The sequence below is a fragment of the Prionailurus bengalensis genome, chromosome F2, assembly GCF_016509475.1.
Source record: "Prionailurus bengalensis isolate Pbe53 chromosome F2, Fcat_Pben_1.1_paternal_pri, whole genome shotgun sequence".
NCBI classification, from domain to species: Eukaryota; Metazoa; Chordata; class Mammalia; order Carnivora; family Felidae; genus Prionailurus; species Prionailurus bengalensis.
The window spans coordinates 83,246,736-83,262,400 of record NC_057353.1 but is presented as its reverse complement, the minus strand read 5'-3'; the positions used below and the strand labels follow the sequence as shown (position 1 = coordinate 83,262,400).

The following is a 15,665-nucleotide window of genomic DNA, read 5'->3' as shown; positions in this document are numbered from 1 at the left end:
AAAGCGGGGGTTCACTTTGCTGTAGGGGAGCTGAGAGCCCGCTGGAACTGGGGGCAGCTCTGGTCATTTGGTGGTTACGCGGAGAGGGCAGTCTCCTTTCCCGGAGCCTCTTCCCGCCTGTGGGTTGTACGGCCGCGGGCGTGGCCAGGAGTCGGGACGCGCCCATTTCCGGGTGCGCAGGCGCGGACGTCATGGTGGTAGTCGATTGGGAGGGAGGTGTGCTCAGGGGCAGACCTTGGTGATCGAGCGTAGATTGCGGGAGCTAGGGGTAAATGCGTGCGCAGGCGCAAACGTCAAAGAGAGCGCCGAGCGGTCGATTGGGAGCGCGGCGCCGCGGGTCCCCCCGACCGGCAGAGCGAGCGCAGGTACCCCGGGCCGGGTGGGGCGAACTAGGAAGGGCCAGCTGAACCGGATGGGAAAAGGCCGCTGGGCTAGGTCCGTGCGCGTCGTCTTGTCGCACAGGGTCCCCCTCGCGCCCAGGCACCTCGTTCCTCATCTTGGGGTAGTCTCTTTAGTCCCGGCCCCGCCCGGCGTTGCGAAGCCGTTTCCCCGGGCTTGACGCCCCTGAGAGCGGCGTTCCCAGCGGGCGGGAGCCCCGGGTGTGTCCCGCGGGTGCCGGTCCGTCCCGAGCCGCACGCGGACCCCGCGTGCACCCTCCGCATCCGGTCGGGCCTCACCCCCTCGGGGCGCCTCATTGCTCGCTTGGACCCGGGGGCAGCCTGGGCGGCATCTACACAGTCAAATGTGGGCATTATCTAGAAACTCGCTTTTCGGTTCAGTGTCCGGCCTCTGAGATTTAGCTACATGTTCGTTTGTAGCTAGGGGACATTCGTTTTCGCGACAGAGTGGAATCCCACCGTAGAACTGCAGGCGCTTTCTTTCCTTTATTTCTCCACTGTTCAGTCCTCTCCGCCCGGGCACCCCCTCTTAGAAGCTTCGGACGGGTTGCTGAGTAGTCTCCCAGCTGCCACCCGCTGGACTTCTGTAATGCATCTGCCTTCCCTGACAAGATCCCTCCCTCGGAGACGTGCTCCTTAACCCTTTCCCTCTGGTCCCTCTGATCCCTGGGTACCCTAGGGCTCCAGCCTGGGCTGCTTTCTCTCTTCGTTCCCCTGTTAATCGTCTCCTGTGTGACGCCACCTACCCCCAGTGTCGGGCGTCAGCGGTGCTAGCTAGCCTGGCCTCTCCTCTGGCCCGAACTGCCTCAGCACACCCTGGATGACTGTGGAGCCTCTGGAACCCCACACAACAGCGCCAGGGCGAGCGTTCCTGGGAGCCTGCTCCTTTTCCATCTCTTCCGACTCAGCTCACGTGACTGTCATTGGGTCAGAAAGAGGGGACTTGTTCTTGATTCCTTTTCAACTAACATTCTGTTTCAAATACTTCTTCAGTGGGTTTGGTTTCACGTCCAAAGCATGGCTGAAACTGACTCTAGGCACTGCATCAACTACCTGAGTGGGCAGGACCCTCCCAGCGGCCTCATGCTTTTGTTCTTTCTCAGCCCACTTCCCCCCTGGGAGCCCCAGGAGCTTATGTTTAATCTGTCAGTGAGTCCCGCTGCATTAGTATAAAACTCAGTTCTGATCGCCAGAGCTGTGTACCTTGGTTCGGCCTCCATCCTCATTCGGAAAGCTCTGTCCCCCGCTTGTCTATCCCTCTCACTGCATTCCTCTGAAAGGCCTTGTGTTATTTACGCTTTTCTCTCTGCCCAAATGCTCCTCCCCTGGTCTTCTGAAACTTGCCACCTTCTTATCTTCTGCCTTGCATCCTTCAGTGCGCCCCCACCCCTCGCCACTGGTCTCTCCTCTCCTGAGATGCTCCTCAGCACCCACTTCCTCCTGACAGTCTCTAGGGCAGAACTGGTGTTCTCACCACAGCACATAACACCTTGTGTGTTCATCACTATGATGTAGGCAGGCCAGGTCCAGGGGCTCAGAGGGGGTCCCTGCTGGACCAGCCAAGAGGGTCCTTACCTTCACACAGGTTAGAAATCAAATGTGAGCCTGAAGGAAGTGAGAACAGAGTTTATTGAATAGCATAACTGACAGCATAGCAGAGGGAGCATCTGGGAAATTTGGAAAGCAAAGAATAGTGAGTCTCTGATTGGGGTCAGGAGTTTTTATTGAGGGTTATGTCCTCTCAGGCATCCAGACATTGGTCAGGACAAAGACATATCCTGGGGGTCTTGACATCAAGATGTCTAAAGTCCCATGGCAATGGCCTGGAATATGTACAGGACAGCCTTGCCCGGTCACTCTTCAGATGTTATCTACTGTGCTGACTCCAAAGAAATTATTAACTTCTTGACCTTTACAAGGTAGACATACATCGTTTGTGCTATAAGGCATGTGCAAGGCAGGGGTACAGGTGCTAGCAAGAATAAAAGCAGAATAGGAAGCAAAAAAGCAGATATTCATGAAGTTCTTCAGTTCCCCTATCTCAGCTATCTCTTGTCTGACTCTGACTCTGCTGAGGGCATGGAAGCTCTTCATGAGGTCCAGCACATGAGACCCAGGGGCATTAGGGGTCACCTTTGATTTGGCATTGGCTCTACTCCCCAGGTCTCTGCTGTGGCCACCTGAGCCCTACAAGATGTTTCACGGGATCCCAGCCACTCCAGGCATGGGAGGTGAGTGTGGCCCAAGCTGGACCCAGGGACCCAGAGGGTCCAGGCTTTCAGGCCCTGCTGCAGAGGCCAAGGGTTGGGGGGGTGGGGGAGGAGCTATAAGTGTCTCCCCCATACAAGCCTCAGTGGGCAGCTAGGGACTGGTGCAGTTTATCACCAGGGGGCCCAGAGATGACCTCCAGGTGGGACCCACTTGGCACAAAGATAAGAGCTTTAGTGTGGCTGGAACCTCAGGGGGTCCTGGGTATCCTGGAGTCAAGCCAGGGGAAAGGTCACAAAGCATGTGACAAACATCATTTGTGCCCTGTCCCTGCACCGTAAGCAAGGTGTGGTGACCCTGCTATAGAGTGAGGTAACTGAGGAGCAGCAGTGGAATGAGGAGCCAGGCCTGGCATGTGTCTCCCTGGCTCCAGAGGAGTGTCGTGTGCTCAGGTCCCCCACCCCGCGACAAGTTGGTGGGCTGCTGGGAGTAGAACTCTATCTTCCAGTTCCCTCTGGGCTCTTTGGGATGTTTCACAGGGTGAGGCCTTGGGTGGGCTAATTAAATGGGGCTGGGATTAGGGCCAGCGGACAAGCCCCCTGGGGTTGCCTTTGGGGCCAGCTTGCTAGCTCTCTGCTCTGTTGCAGCCCCTGGAAACAAGCCGGAGCTATATGAGGTGAGTGGCAGATGTCCACCTGGCTAGCATTGGCCAGCGCCTGTGTGAGCCTCACCTAGACCCCGCAGCCACCCTGGTACCATGGGCTGACACACTGTCCTCTCTCCAATAGGAGGTGAAGCTGTACAAGAACGCCCGGGAACGGGAGAAGTGAGTCCCGCCCCTGGACTGCCCCCACCCAACACACACTCTCTCACACACACACACACACACACACACACCATGTTCACCTGCCTCCCCTGAGTAACTTCCCCCAACCTCTGGACCACCCCCATTCTGGGGTCAGGCTGGCGAAACAGTTCCCAAGGAGCCTCTGCTGGGGCGGGGAGGGGAGAGGCCGCTGAAATGCAGAGCTCTGCCACAGCTTCACCCTGGGAGGGCTAGTGCCCTCCCTGGGCTTTGGTAGCCGTGGCCTGATGGACACACTATCCTCAGATATGACAACATGGCGGAGCTGTTTGCGGTTGTGAAGACAATGCAGGCTCTGGAGAAGGCATACATCAAGGACTGCGTCACCCCCAACGAGTGAGAGCCCACTGACCTTGCACCGGTGATAAGAGCCAGTCTGTGGAAGCTTGTTTCTGCCTTCCAGGGCATGGGTGCTCAGGAGGAAGCAAGAGCAGGGGTCTGAGGCCTGAGCTGGGGATTCGTATGGATCCTGCCTCCTCCAGGCTGTGAGGGGCTCCACTCCTGTGGGAACCACCCAGCACAAGGAGGCTGCCCCTGGGTGCTTGTGGCTTTGGCACCGTCTCAGCCAGGAAGTCCTAGTCGTGGTACAGAAGTGTCTCAGGAGGAGAGACCTGTCTACCACCTTGGTCGGGGGTTCCCCCTGTGCCGGGGGCTCTCCCTGGGCACAGATGTCCTCATTGACAAAAGGGCTTCAGAAGGCAAGCAGAAGGGTCAGGGAGATCAGCATGTGAGGCGATGTTGGCCAGGCCTGGCACTTAGGAGATACACGGGGCCTTTGTTCAGTGAGACAGGCCTGCCTTGTAGGTCCACAAGCTGTCGATGTGGAGGTGTGGCCAGTGTATTCCAGAAGAGGGGGCTGGCCAGGCTTCTGCCTGGGTCTGGGCTCATCCCGTGTGGCAGCCAGCCATATTTGGGCCACTTCCCTCTTCTGCTTACTGTCCTCCCAAGGTCTTGTATTTAGACTCCAAGGGAAGCCTCAGCCTTCGTGGCCCATCTCTGATCTCTCTGAGAGCTGCCCTGTGTCTGGATGGGCCGAGAGAGAGAGAGGAGGTGTGGGCAGGGCTAGCCTGTACTGAGGGCAGCAGCCTGGCCCTCTCCCTAGGTACACTGCAGCCTGTTCTCGGCTCCTGGTCCAGTACAAAGCCGCCTTCCGGCAGGTTCAGGGCGCAGAAATCAGCTCCATTGATGAATTCTGCCGCAAGTTCCGTGTGAGTGAGCTGGCCCCTCCATTTCCCGGGGAACAGCAGGCGGGAGGTGTGGGTGCTGTTGGGGAGGGTCTGGCCACCTGCCCCGTGAGGCCCAGTACCCATGGTACCCGCCCTCCCTCAGCTGGACTGCCCACTCGCCATGGAGAGGATCAAAGAGGACCGTCCTATCACCATCAAAGATGACAAGGGCAACCTGAACCGCTGCATTGCAGACGTGGTCTCGGTGCGCTCCCGCGGCCTCGGGGAGCTATGAGGGGCCAGGGGGGCTCCTGCGGCCTCGGGGGCCTAAGAGAGGTCAGGGGGGCCAACGCTGCCTGCTGTGGCCACCGTGTACACAGAAGCCCGGGGCTCCCAGGGCTGCGCAGCCCTCACACACACCGGGAGGGGGTCTTCATAGTTAGGAATGAGGGGTGGGCAGGACCTTCTCCCTGGGCAGCATCCAAGAGAGACCCCTGTGGGAGGCACCGAGGGTCAGTGCAGCCAGGGTTCCCATGCACCCACAGCTCCAGGAGGCCTAGCCAAAACCCTGTGGGCCAGGTGGCATAGAGGAGAGCTCATGGGCTATGGGAACAGAGGGGTCCAGCAGGGACCCAGTGACCAGATAGCCAAGGAGAGAGGCTGAGGAGGGAGACAACGGGCCAGACGGGCTGGGTGGGGGCTGACCTGGGCCTGGCCCCGCAGAGGAACCAGGCCCGCGAGCTGCAAGGAGTCCCCCACCCTGAGCCCCTACGGCGGGTCTGTGGTACCTCACACACACACTTCTTCCCAGCTCTTCATCACGGTTATGGACAAACTGCGCCTGGAGATCCGTGCCATGGATGAGGTGCGGCTCCCGGAGGGGACAGAGGGATGGAGGGGTGGCTTGGAGAAGGGAGTGGCAGGGGCGGGGGTAGGAGAGGGTTCCTGGCAGAGGAAGCCGAGCGTCCTGTCCACAGATCCAGCCTGATCTGCGGGAGCTGATGGAGACCATGCACCGCATGAGCCACCTGCCCCCCGACTTCGAGGGCCGCCAGACCGTCAGCCAGTGGTGAGCATCCCTGCCCGAGACTTCCCTGCCCCGTCAAGGACCCAGAAGCCCCTCCCGTGCACACACCTCAGTGCTGTGCTCCCACAGGCTGCAGACCCTGAGCGGCATGTCGGCCTCTGATGAGCTAGATGACTCCCAGGTGCGCCAGATGCTCTTTGACCTGGAGTCGGCCTACAACGCCTTCAACCGCTTCCTGCATGCCTGAGGCCCCCTGTCCCGGGGTCTGGGGAGGAAGGCTCTCCGGTGGGCCCGGTGGAGGGGCTGCAGCTGCGCTCCACGCTCGACCCCTGGATGGTCTGCATGCGCCTTGCTGTTCATAGCAGCTCCTCCGTCTGTGTGTCCGTCCACCCCAGAGCTCTCTCCCTGCCCTCCCCACAATAAAGATGCTTTCTCACCCCCCATGCCTGCTGTGGCTGCCCTCCCCCAGCCGGGCCTGCCCTGCCTTTTTGTCTTCCCTCTGGGCCTCGGGTGGGATCCTGCCTCGCTGGAGCACAGAGGCTCTGAACGTGCGGCCCGTTCCTCAGGGAAGGGTCTGACGCCAGCTTCCCTGGGTGATTGGGAGCAAGGGCCAGGTAAGGCTTGAATCTGACCACAGAGGAGGCTGCCTTTCACATCCGCTTCCCCACCCTTCACCTGAGAGCTCTAAGCAGCTGGGGGGCCGGAACACTGCTGTGCTGCCCCCGGTACCTCTCCCTGCCCTGGGGGACGCCACAGGCCAGCGCAGGGCCTTGTCCTTGTAGTGGTTCACCGGGGCCCCAGTAGATGACTCACGGGACAGACAGTTTGTCTTGCCCACCACAGAGGGTGTCCCTTGCTCGGGAGCAAGGTCAGGTGGGGGAAGCAACAGTCCTCGGGTGGGGACACGGGTGTTCACAGGCCGATGCTGGCTCAGTTACCAGTGTTTACTGCACCTGCTGCGAGGCCAGGGGCTGTCAACCCTGCAGAAGCCCTGGCCCCCGGCGTCACAGCCACCTCCTCACAGGCAGCTGGCAGCAAGCCACAGACCAAGGCTCTGGATTCCAGGGTGCATCGTGTCACGTTTTGGCGACTATGGCACTGGGATGAGGGACAGGCTAGAGCTTAATTGTAGCATTCCTTTTTCCTAGTAGTACTTCTGGATGTCTGTAGCATTAAAGGCAATTAAGTAAGGTGTGTAGTATTTCGGATGGTGATAAAGTCTGTGTGTCAACTGGCTGCCAGTTGGGGAGGTGCCATTTTGCACGGGGCAGGCGGTCAAGGATAGCAGAGTCGGCAAGGAAGAGAGGAGTAGAGAGCCATTTGGCAGAAGGGGGGCAGAGAGGCCAGGTGAGGACTTGGGATTGTACCTGGAGCCCCGGATGCCAGCAGGGGCCTCAGAGCGGAGGCGTGCCCCATGTCCTTTGGGTCTTAGTAGGGAAAGACAGCAGAGAGCGGCGACTGGCATGGGGGGCCTGGCCCGGTGGGGGTTGGGGGGACAGAGAAGGGTCCTTCGGTTCTGGGTGTGGGCCGTGCTGTGTGTCACACCCACAGTGTTTGCTGCTGGGCTGGATGCGGTGTGCAGTGAACACCCAGGCCTTGCACTAGAACAGCTAGACGGAGGAGCTCCTGTGGACATGTGGACACCTGCACCCAGAGGGGCTCCGTGAGGGTGTGGCCAGAGCTGTCGGCACAGGCGGAATCTAATTGTGTCAGCTGGCCAAGGGCATCAGGTGGGTGGCTGGACATCAGAAGCTGGAGTTTCAGAATGAAGGAAGTGAACACGATGAAGGCTTTTTAGTTCCATGGCAAAAACTCACTCTGATAGGTGCCAGGAACTGTACCCAAGAGGCCCTGGGACTGGTACTGTCACACTTGGAAGTTGGGGATAGAAGCACCACAAAGGAGCGGAAGAAGGGATGGCTGGGGCCAAGGAAACCCAGAGACGCCCTAGCCGCGGACAAGCAGCTGGGTCCAGGGCAGACTGAGATGGGGAAACTCGCCACTAAGAGGCCTGGGGAGCCCTTGGGGACTTTGACAGGATTGGGGGGGGTGCTTCAGGGGAGCCTGGAAGAGACTGCCAGTGCCAGAGACCCCAGATCCTGATGTCGATGGCAGCTGAAGGGGCAACGGAGGTTGTTTTGGTCGATACGGTTTTTTCTTTTTGTTGTAATTAAGCGCAACATAAAATTTGCCTTTTTTGGTAAAGATTTTATTTTTTGTGTGTGGGGCTTGAACTCCACAACCCTGGGATCAAGAGCCACACGCTTTAGGGGCGCCTGGGTGGCGCAGTCGGTTAAGCGTCCGACTTCAGCCAGGTCACGATCTCGCAGTCTGTGAGTTCGAGCCCCGCGTCGGGCTCTGGGCTGATGGCTCAGAGCCTGGAGCCTGCTTCTGATTCTGTGTCTCCCTCTCTCTCTGCCCCTCCCCCGTTCATGCTCTGTCTCTCTCTGCCCCAAAAATAAAAAAATAAAATAAAAAACGTTGAAGAGCCACACGCTTTACCGACGGAGCCAGCCAGGCGCCCCGACCATTTTAAACGTTTTAAAGCTCAGCGGCATGAAGTACACTAAGAGTGCTGTACAGGGGCGCCTGGGTGGCGCAGTCGGTTAAGCGTCCGACTTCAGCCAGGTCACGATCTCGCGGTCCGGGAGTTCGAGCCCCACGTCAGGCTCTGGGCTGATGGCTCGGATCCTGGAGCCTGTTTCCGATTCTGTGTCTCCCTCTCTCTCTGCCCCTCCTCCGTTCATGCTCTGTCTCTGTCCCAAAAATAAATAAACGTTGAAAAAAAAATTAAAAAAAAAAAAAAAAGAATGCTGTACAGCGATCACCACATCCAGACAGAAACTGTCCTCAGTAAACACTAGCTCCCCGTTCCCCTTCCCCAGCCCCTGGCCGCCACCATCCTGCCTTCTGTCCCCAGATTTTGACTAGGTGCCTCCTACAAGTGGAGTCATACAGGGTTTATTTTTTTGCGATTGGCTTATTCATGTTGTACATGTGTCAAAAAATTTTTAAAGTGCTATCCCCAATGTGGCGCTTGAATTCACGACACTGAGATCAAGAGTCACAGGCTGTACCAACTGAGCCTGCCAGATGCCCCTAAGTTTCCTTCCTTTTTAAGGCTGAGGTCGCCCTCCCCCCACCCCCCTTTCAGGCTCGATGGCACCACAGTGTGATATCCCTGGGTCCTAAGGAGGGGCTGGGGCAGAGGAGATAGGAAGAGCCTGACAGGGTTCCCGTTATATCACGTAGACCGTATTTCATTCATCCATCCATCCTTCAGTGGACACCTGGGTTGTTGCTGTGTTTTGGAGGTTGAACTAGTGCTGCTGTGGACACAGGTGTGTTTGAAGACAGGAGGGACTGCAGTGTGCGTGTTGGATGATGGGATGGTGTAGGAAGGGCCCAGGGACACGAGAGGGTGCAGCACCCAGAGGGTGACCCCAGCACCAGGGAGGGGGCAGTCAGATGTGCAGGGGCACTGGTGATGCCTGCTGTGGCCGCTCTGGGCTGGGATGGAGGGCATCTGCTGGGAGGGGTGGAGGGTGCATGAAGCAAAGGAATATGGGCCAGCATGAAGTTCCTGAGGTCAAAGGGGCTGCCCCAGGGAGTGCAAGCCACAAGCCTCAATGGCTCAGGCAATTCTGCCACTCAGCCCAGGGACCTGGGAAGGCCAGCCTAGGCGGCTGGTCTGAGATCTTTGCCCAGAAGTAATAGACCCTTGAGCAGTGGGTGGCCTGAGGCAGCAGCCAGGTCCCCAATTCCTGCTGCAGCCAGCCCCGTGGTCCTAGTGCAGTGGGGTAGGAAAAAGGCCAGTTTGTGCCTACAGTCTTCAGAGTGCCTGAATCTCTCCAGCTTCCCTCCTTGCTGACTCAGGGTTCCAAGAATCATCCAAATCCCTGGCAGGCTCTTCCTATCTCCTCTGCCCCAGCCCCTTCTTAGGACCCAGGGGTATCACACTGTGGTGCCATCCAGCATGAATGTGGGGGGGGGGTGCGGGGGCGACCTCAGGCCCAGGACTCTGCCCTCAGCATGATGCCCTGCCCTGGGCCCACGGGACTCTGGGGACAGAGTCCCTTGGGCCTTGGCTCCCAGCTGCCCCAGGACTTCACCTCTTCCATCCCAACCACACCTCACAGGGCTCAGGGTCAGTGGCCAGCTGAACCAGGTGGGGAAGGGGACGCCCACACACTCCCTCCAGGAAGCAAAAAAAAAAAAAACCCACAAAGGCTGCCCTGAGACCTGGCCAGGGGTGCGAGCTGGCTCCCTGGGGCCTGCCCCTCCCCTGCCAACCAGGCAGAGATAAGCCAAGAGGTTCAAAGGCCAGAGACGGAGCCAACAGGGAGGGGCGGGTGCAGAGCTGGCAGTCACAGCCCTCCCTGGAGCCCCTGGGCCTGGAGCTTGGGATCCTGCCCCACTTCCTCCTGCCAGGAAAGCCCAAGAGACCTCTGCCAGGAGGCAGCAAGCAGAAGGCCCGGTGGGCTCCCCTTGCGTCCTGTGGGGATTTGGCCATTTCCTCAGGCATTTTCCCCAGAGTTTGGGAAGGGGAGGACGACTCCCCGGCGCATGGGAGAAGAGGGCCCCACCTCCCCACCCCCAACTGGGACCTAAGGCTGAGGGTGGGGTGAGGGTGTCTAAGCTGCCTGAACCAAGGAAGCCAAGCAGGGAAAGGGCTGGGAGGGGAGTGGGGCAGGGGTGTGTTCAGGCCTCTCAGGTGGAATGTTGGGGACCTCTGGCCCAGGCCCCCCTTGTTGGCGGCAGACCTTAGAGAGAGGGTTACCCCTCGGGCATAGAAAACGCAGCCCTGCCCCACAGTTCTGCAGAGCCACAGACAAGCTAGCCGATGCCCAGGCTGTCCTTGCAGAGGAAGGGGCCCAGCTCTTGCCCCCCACGGGCAGTGGCTCCAACCTCGGGGAGGACCTGTGGCTGGAATGGTTAACCTGAGGTGCCTCAGTCAGCCAATCACAGAGCCCTGCAGGAAAAATACCTGGGAGAGGTCCTCACGCGTTCGGGCGGGTCAGAGCCCAGCCCCAGTCCGGCCCTAGGCGACCCGAGAGCCCCAGCCAGCCCTGGCGTCAGCGGCCTCCCCAGAGCACAGAGTGCACAGGGGCCTCAGCATGACCATGACAGTCCTGGTTCGACTCCAGCTGGGGCTGCTGCTGTCTGTGCTGATGGTGACCATGGTGGCAGCTCAGCCTACCCGTCTGCTGACCTTGCTGTCCTCGGGCCAGGGTGTTCTGGACCGTGTGGAGCTGGGCAGCCTGTTAAATACACTGGCGGACCGTGTGCACTGCGCCGACGGGCCGTGTGGAAAGGTAATTGCCGCACCCGATGGGTCCCCCAGCCCAGGCCCGCTCCGCCCCAGGGCTGGAAGCAAAGGGCCTGGGCAAACTCCAGGAGGCGGGCCGAGGCGAGGCCGGGTGGCCAAGCACCCAGGCCCTGCCTGCAGGCCAGGGCCCACCTTCCTCTGCTCTGAGTTCAGACAGGCCTGCGCTCCCAGGATCGGGGGCTGTGACGGAAACATATAGCTCCAGGATCCCAGGGCCGCCTCCTCCGTCAGTCCCCAGGCCATCAAACTGGCAGTGGTTCCGGGAAGAAGCCACCCTGGGATGGGTGGACCACTGCCCCGAGCCCTTGTGTGTGTGTGTGTGTGTGTGTGTGTGTGTAATCGAGAGGGTGGTGACGGTGGGAGTGTGTGAAAGAGTGATGGTGGAGGGGTGGGTGGGAGAGGGGAGGGCGAGACCAGTGTGTGTGGGCCCCACAGGGAAGCAGGCAGCTTCCTGACCATAGGCACCTGTCTCTGCCCATAGTGCCTCTCTGTGGATGATGCCCTGGCCCTGGGCAGGCCTGAGAAGCCAGGGCTCCCCGGGGGGGCAGTCCTGGAGCACAGGCACATCGCCCGCTTCAGTGCCGCCGCTGCCCTCTACCTCAGTGACCCCAAGGGCACATGTGCAGATGTCCAGGCTGGCCGCTGGGCCACCCGTGCTGACCATCTCTTGGCCCTGTTGGAGGGCCCCAAGGCCCTGACCCCAGGCCTGAGCAGGCTGCTGCAAAGGATTCAGGCCCAGGCTGCTGGCTGGCCTGCTGCAGAGAAGGTGAGGGCCTGCGTAGGTGGGGCAGAGGGACTAGATGGGGAAGACCTAAGGGGATCCATGGAGAAAGGAGGCCACTTAGGGGGTTGGGCCTGGCTGCAGTGGGCAGAACATCCCAAGCCTTCCTGGACACCTGGGGGAGTCTGGGGACCTACTTGGGAGGTTCAGGGATCACAGATGGATGTCCGGCACCACTCAGGACAGGGACCTGGGGAGCCCCCGGGGCCCTCATCAGACAGGGGCTGAGAAGAATCCTGGGCCCATAGGGAGGGCCCTCGGGGAGGGGTCAGACCCAGCACAGGCCGTAGGCTGGCAGGGTTAGGTGGTGGTGCTCTGAGAAGCCTGATCTGGCACCGTGTTAGGGCGGGTCTCGGGGTCGGTGGCATGCAAGGGCACTAGGGTTGATGGTCGAGCTGGAGGCCAGGAAGGCCACCCTGCAGGCAAGGCTGAGCCCTGACCCCTCCCCCAGGCCTGTGTGGACCTGCCCCAGCTGCTGGAGGAGGCAGCAGGGGCAGGAGCTCCCAGCAACCCTGGCCTGGTCCTGGCCGCCCTGTTGGACCATGTCAGCAGTGGGTCCTGTCTCCATGCCCTGCCGACCCCCCAGTACTTTGTAGACTTTGTGTTCCGGCAGCACAGTGGCGAGAATCCCAACATCACACTGGCTGGTGAGGCTGTGGCGGGGCCAGAGAGTTGGGAGTACCCTGAGTCCCCGACCTCCATGTCCTTGGGGAGGGCAGGCCTGGAGCCCATACACACTTTGTGATTCTGTCCCCCCTGCCAGAGCTGGAGGCCTTGATGCAGCGCCTGGGGGTAGGGAGAGTGGCGGAGACACCCAGCGACCACAGCGACCATGGTCATCTGGGAAAGGGGGCCAACCACCAGGGCCCTGTGCCCCCTGCCACCCCTAACGGCAGCTCCAGCATGTGGGACACAGTGAGCAGCCCATGCACCACCGTCCTGGGGAGAGGTGGGGGCTCATGGGTCTGCTCAGGTCCCTGACCCCCTTTCCTGCCACCCCTCAGGTATGCCTGAGTGCCAGTGAAGTGATGGCCGTGTACGGGCTGTCTGAGCAGGCGGGGGTGACTCCAGAGCTCTGGGCCCAACTGAGCCCGGCCCTGCTCCAGCAGCAACTAAGTGGGGCCTGCAGCCCCCAGTCCAGTCCCCCCACTCAGGACCAGCTCAGTCAGGCGGAAAGTGAGTGCCTGCCTCCCCAGTTGTGCCTGCTTGCCGTACCCATCGGTGCTGGGTGCCGGTGCCACAGAGGTGGGGCCTCACAGGGAGGAGGAAGTGGCCGCTGGGGTCACAGGGAAGTGTGGGGGCCTAGATGGGTAGAGGATGGGGCTTCCAGGGTTAGCGTAAGCAGAGGAATGGCCGGAGCCTGACCACCTGCATCCCTGGTGAGCCGGCTCCTGGGCCCTGCTTGGACACCCTCCCCTGGGAAGCAAGAAAGGCTCTCATCTCAGCCCTGTGGCCCCGCTCCCTCTCCAGGATATCTATATGGCTCCCTAGCCACGCTGCTCATCTGCCTCTGTGCCATTTTCGGCCTCCTGCTTCTGACCTGCGCCACCTACAGCGCTGCCTCCCACTACATCATCCAGACCTTCCTGAGCATGGCTGTGGGTGCACTCACTGGGGATGCCGTCCTCCACTTGACACCCAAGGTCCGCCCGCTGCCCCTCCCTCCCCAGACGGGAATTTCCCTGCCCAGTCCTTCGAGGCCCATCCTCCTGGAGCCCTTCCTGCCTCCCTGGCCTCTCCGTCCTTGTCCCCAGGGGTGGGTGGGGTGGGGGAGGCCTTAAAGCCCCCTTCCCTCCCCAGGTGCTAGGGCTGCACACGCACAGCGGGGAGGGCCTTGGCCCACAGTCCACCTGGCGCCTTGTGGCCATGCTGGGTGGCCTCTACACCTTCTTCCTGTTTGAGAACCTCTTCAACCTCTTGCTGCCCCTGGACCCTGAGGTCAGGTGGGAGCTGGAGGTGGTGGGTGGATGGGGCGGAGTCATGGAGGCCCATTGGGCCCTGAGCCACTGTCCCCACAGGACTCAAAGGATGGGCCCTGCAGCCACAGCCACGGTGGCCACAGCCACGGAGTGTCCCTGCAGCTAGCGCCCAGCGAGCTCCGGCCGCCTAAGCAGCCCCACGAAGGCTCTCGCGCAGACCTGGTGAGCTGGCCCTTCCCCAGTGTCTCCATCCCACATGGAGTTTCCCCTGCAAGAACCCCTTTCTGCCCCCGCCCCCGCCCCCGCCCCGCCTCCACCCCAGCGCTTCTGTCCATGGGCTCCTCTGTTGCTGATCAGGAGACCCAGCCCCGCCACGCCCCTCCTCACCTCCCTGCCCAGGGGCTCATCCACACGGACCTACCCCCTCCAGGTGACAGAGGAGAGCCCGGAGCTGCTGAGCTCGGAGCCCCGGAGACTGAGCTCAGGTGAGCCCCGAGGGAAGCCCCAGAAGGATTAGGGGCTACGGATTTGTGCAGAGCGCCAGCGCGGGCCTGGGGAGCAGAGGTGGGGGCGCCGAGGTGGGGGACCAGGTCGGCGCCCACCCACGTCCACCACACCCGCAGAGCTGAGATTGCTGCCCTACGTGATCACGCTGGGCGACGCCTTGCACAACTTCGCCGATGGGCTCGCCGTGGGCGCCGCCTTCGCGTCCTCCTGGAAGACCGGACTGGCCACCTCGCTGGCCGTGTTCTGCCACGAGGTGCCACACGAGCTAGGTGAGCAGCGCGAGGCAGGGCCTGGGGACCCGGCCGCCGGCCAGGGGCGGGGCCTGCCCGGCTGTGGGCGGGCCTCTCGGCCTGACCCCCGATCCGCCCACCCCAGGGGACTTCGCTGCCCTGCTGCACGCGGGGCTGTCGGTGCGCCGGGCTTTGCTGCTGAACTTGGCCTCAGCGCTGACTGCCTTCGTCGGCCTCTACGTGGCGCTCGCTGTCGACGTTGGAGAGGACAGTGAGGCCTGGATCCTGGCGGTGGCCACTGGCCTCTTCCTCTACGTGGCGCTCTGCGACATGGTCAGGACCGAGGGCGGGAGTCGGCTGCCCTGGGGGTGAGCCGAGCAGGGGCTCAGAGCTGGTCGCTCACCTGTGCCTACCTCCTCCTCAGCTTCCAGCCATGCTTCATGTGCGGGACCAGCGGCCCTGGCTCCTCTTCCTGCTGCACAACATGGGTCTGCTGGGCGGCTGGACCGTCCTGCTGCTGCTGTCGCTGTATGAGGACAACATCACCCTCTGATGCCCACCCCCCCTACTCTCGGGCCCTTGATGCTGGCTGCTGCCCCCCTGGGGTATCTCAGCTCCTTGGGTCTGCTAGCCAGTGTGGAACCTGTAGCTGGGTACCCAGAGAGCCCCAGGCCTTTGAGAGTCTCCCTCTCACATGCCCCAGCATCCCTATTCAATAAAAATATTCTTGCCCTTGGAGCCCAGCTGCTTTCCTTGCTGTTAGGGAAGTTTCTCCCACCAAGAAAGGCAGCGGGGCGGGGGGGGGGGGGGGGGCAGTACCTCTCTTTCCCCCTGGGGCTCCGATGAGGCACCAGGAGCCTGTGCTAAGGGATCTCCAGGCAGCCAGCCCCAGTCCTGCGTGGGGAAATGTGGGAGCCCTGTGTGGGGAGTGGACTCAGAAAAATTGGCCAGAGTCTGCAGGTAGCAGGGGGACCCGGTCTCCAATCAGGAATCAGACTTGTTTACTTCTCACAGAAGGGCCGAAACAAGCACCGCGCTCACAGAGACGAGGGTTTATCACTACTTGGAGGTAGTCGGACCCGAGTATGTGACAGCCCGTGGTCAGTGGGGCCCCAGCCCCTTCTGACTCTGCTGCACTGTCCTCGGCACAAGTGTCCATCCTCACAGACCCTTGTAGTCCCCTAAGGTTGTAGCTCAGCCTATCACAAATTAGGTGCCTTAAAACAACAGAAATT

General features: G+C 61.1%; 2 protein-coding genes across 4 annotated transcripts; both read left to right on the top strand.

Annotated features, from left to right (window-relative positions):
- The first annotated feature begins 237 nt into the window (after positions 1–237).
- VPS28 (VPS28 subunit of ESCRT-I) lies at positions 238–6,107 on the top strand. 3 transcript variants are annotated; one of them, XM_043602115.1, is made up of 10 exons: positions 238–365; positions 2,562–2,629; positions 3,254–3,282; positions 3,395–3,432; positions 3,718–3,807; positions 4,574–4,679; positions 4,801–4,902; positions 5,449–5,502; positions 5,615–5,706; positions 5,794–6,107. In XM_043602115.1, exons 2-10 carry the CDS (start codon positions 2,593–2,595, stop codon positions 5,909–5,911), a joined length of 666 nt encoding a protein of 221 aa, XP_043458050.1. In that variant the 5' UTR covers positions 238–365; positions 2,562–2,592; the 3' UTR covers positions 5,912–6,107. The 3 variants fall into 3 exon arrangements, with proteins under 3 accessions (XP_043458050.1, XP_043458051.1, XP_043458049.1); XM_043602114.1 differs by having other exon boundaries at positions 325–435; XM_043602116.1 differs by lacking the exon at positions 3,718–3,807 and having other exon boundaries at positions 319–435.
- A 4,455-nt stretch (positions 6,108–10,562) lies between these two features.
- On the top strand, positions 10,563–15,168 carry SLC39A4 (solute carrier family 39 member 4). The gene is made up of 12 exons (XM_043602107.1): positions 10,563–10,979; positions 11,475–11,759; positions 12,226–12,421; positions 12,538–12,689; positions 12,779–12,950; positions 13,245–13,417; positions 13,575–13,712; positions 13,793–13,915; positions 14,124–14,178; positions 14,317–14,469; positions 14,576–14,763; positions 14,855–15,168. Exons 1-12 carry the CDS (start codon positions 10,782–10,784, stop codon positions 14,981–14,983), a joined length of 1,962 nt encoding a protein of 653 aa, XP_043458042.1. The 5' UTR covers positions 10,563–10,781; the 3' UTR covers positions 14,984–15,168.
- Positions 15,169–15,665: the final 497 nt, after the last annotated feature.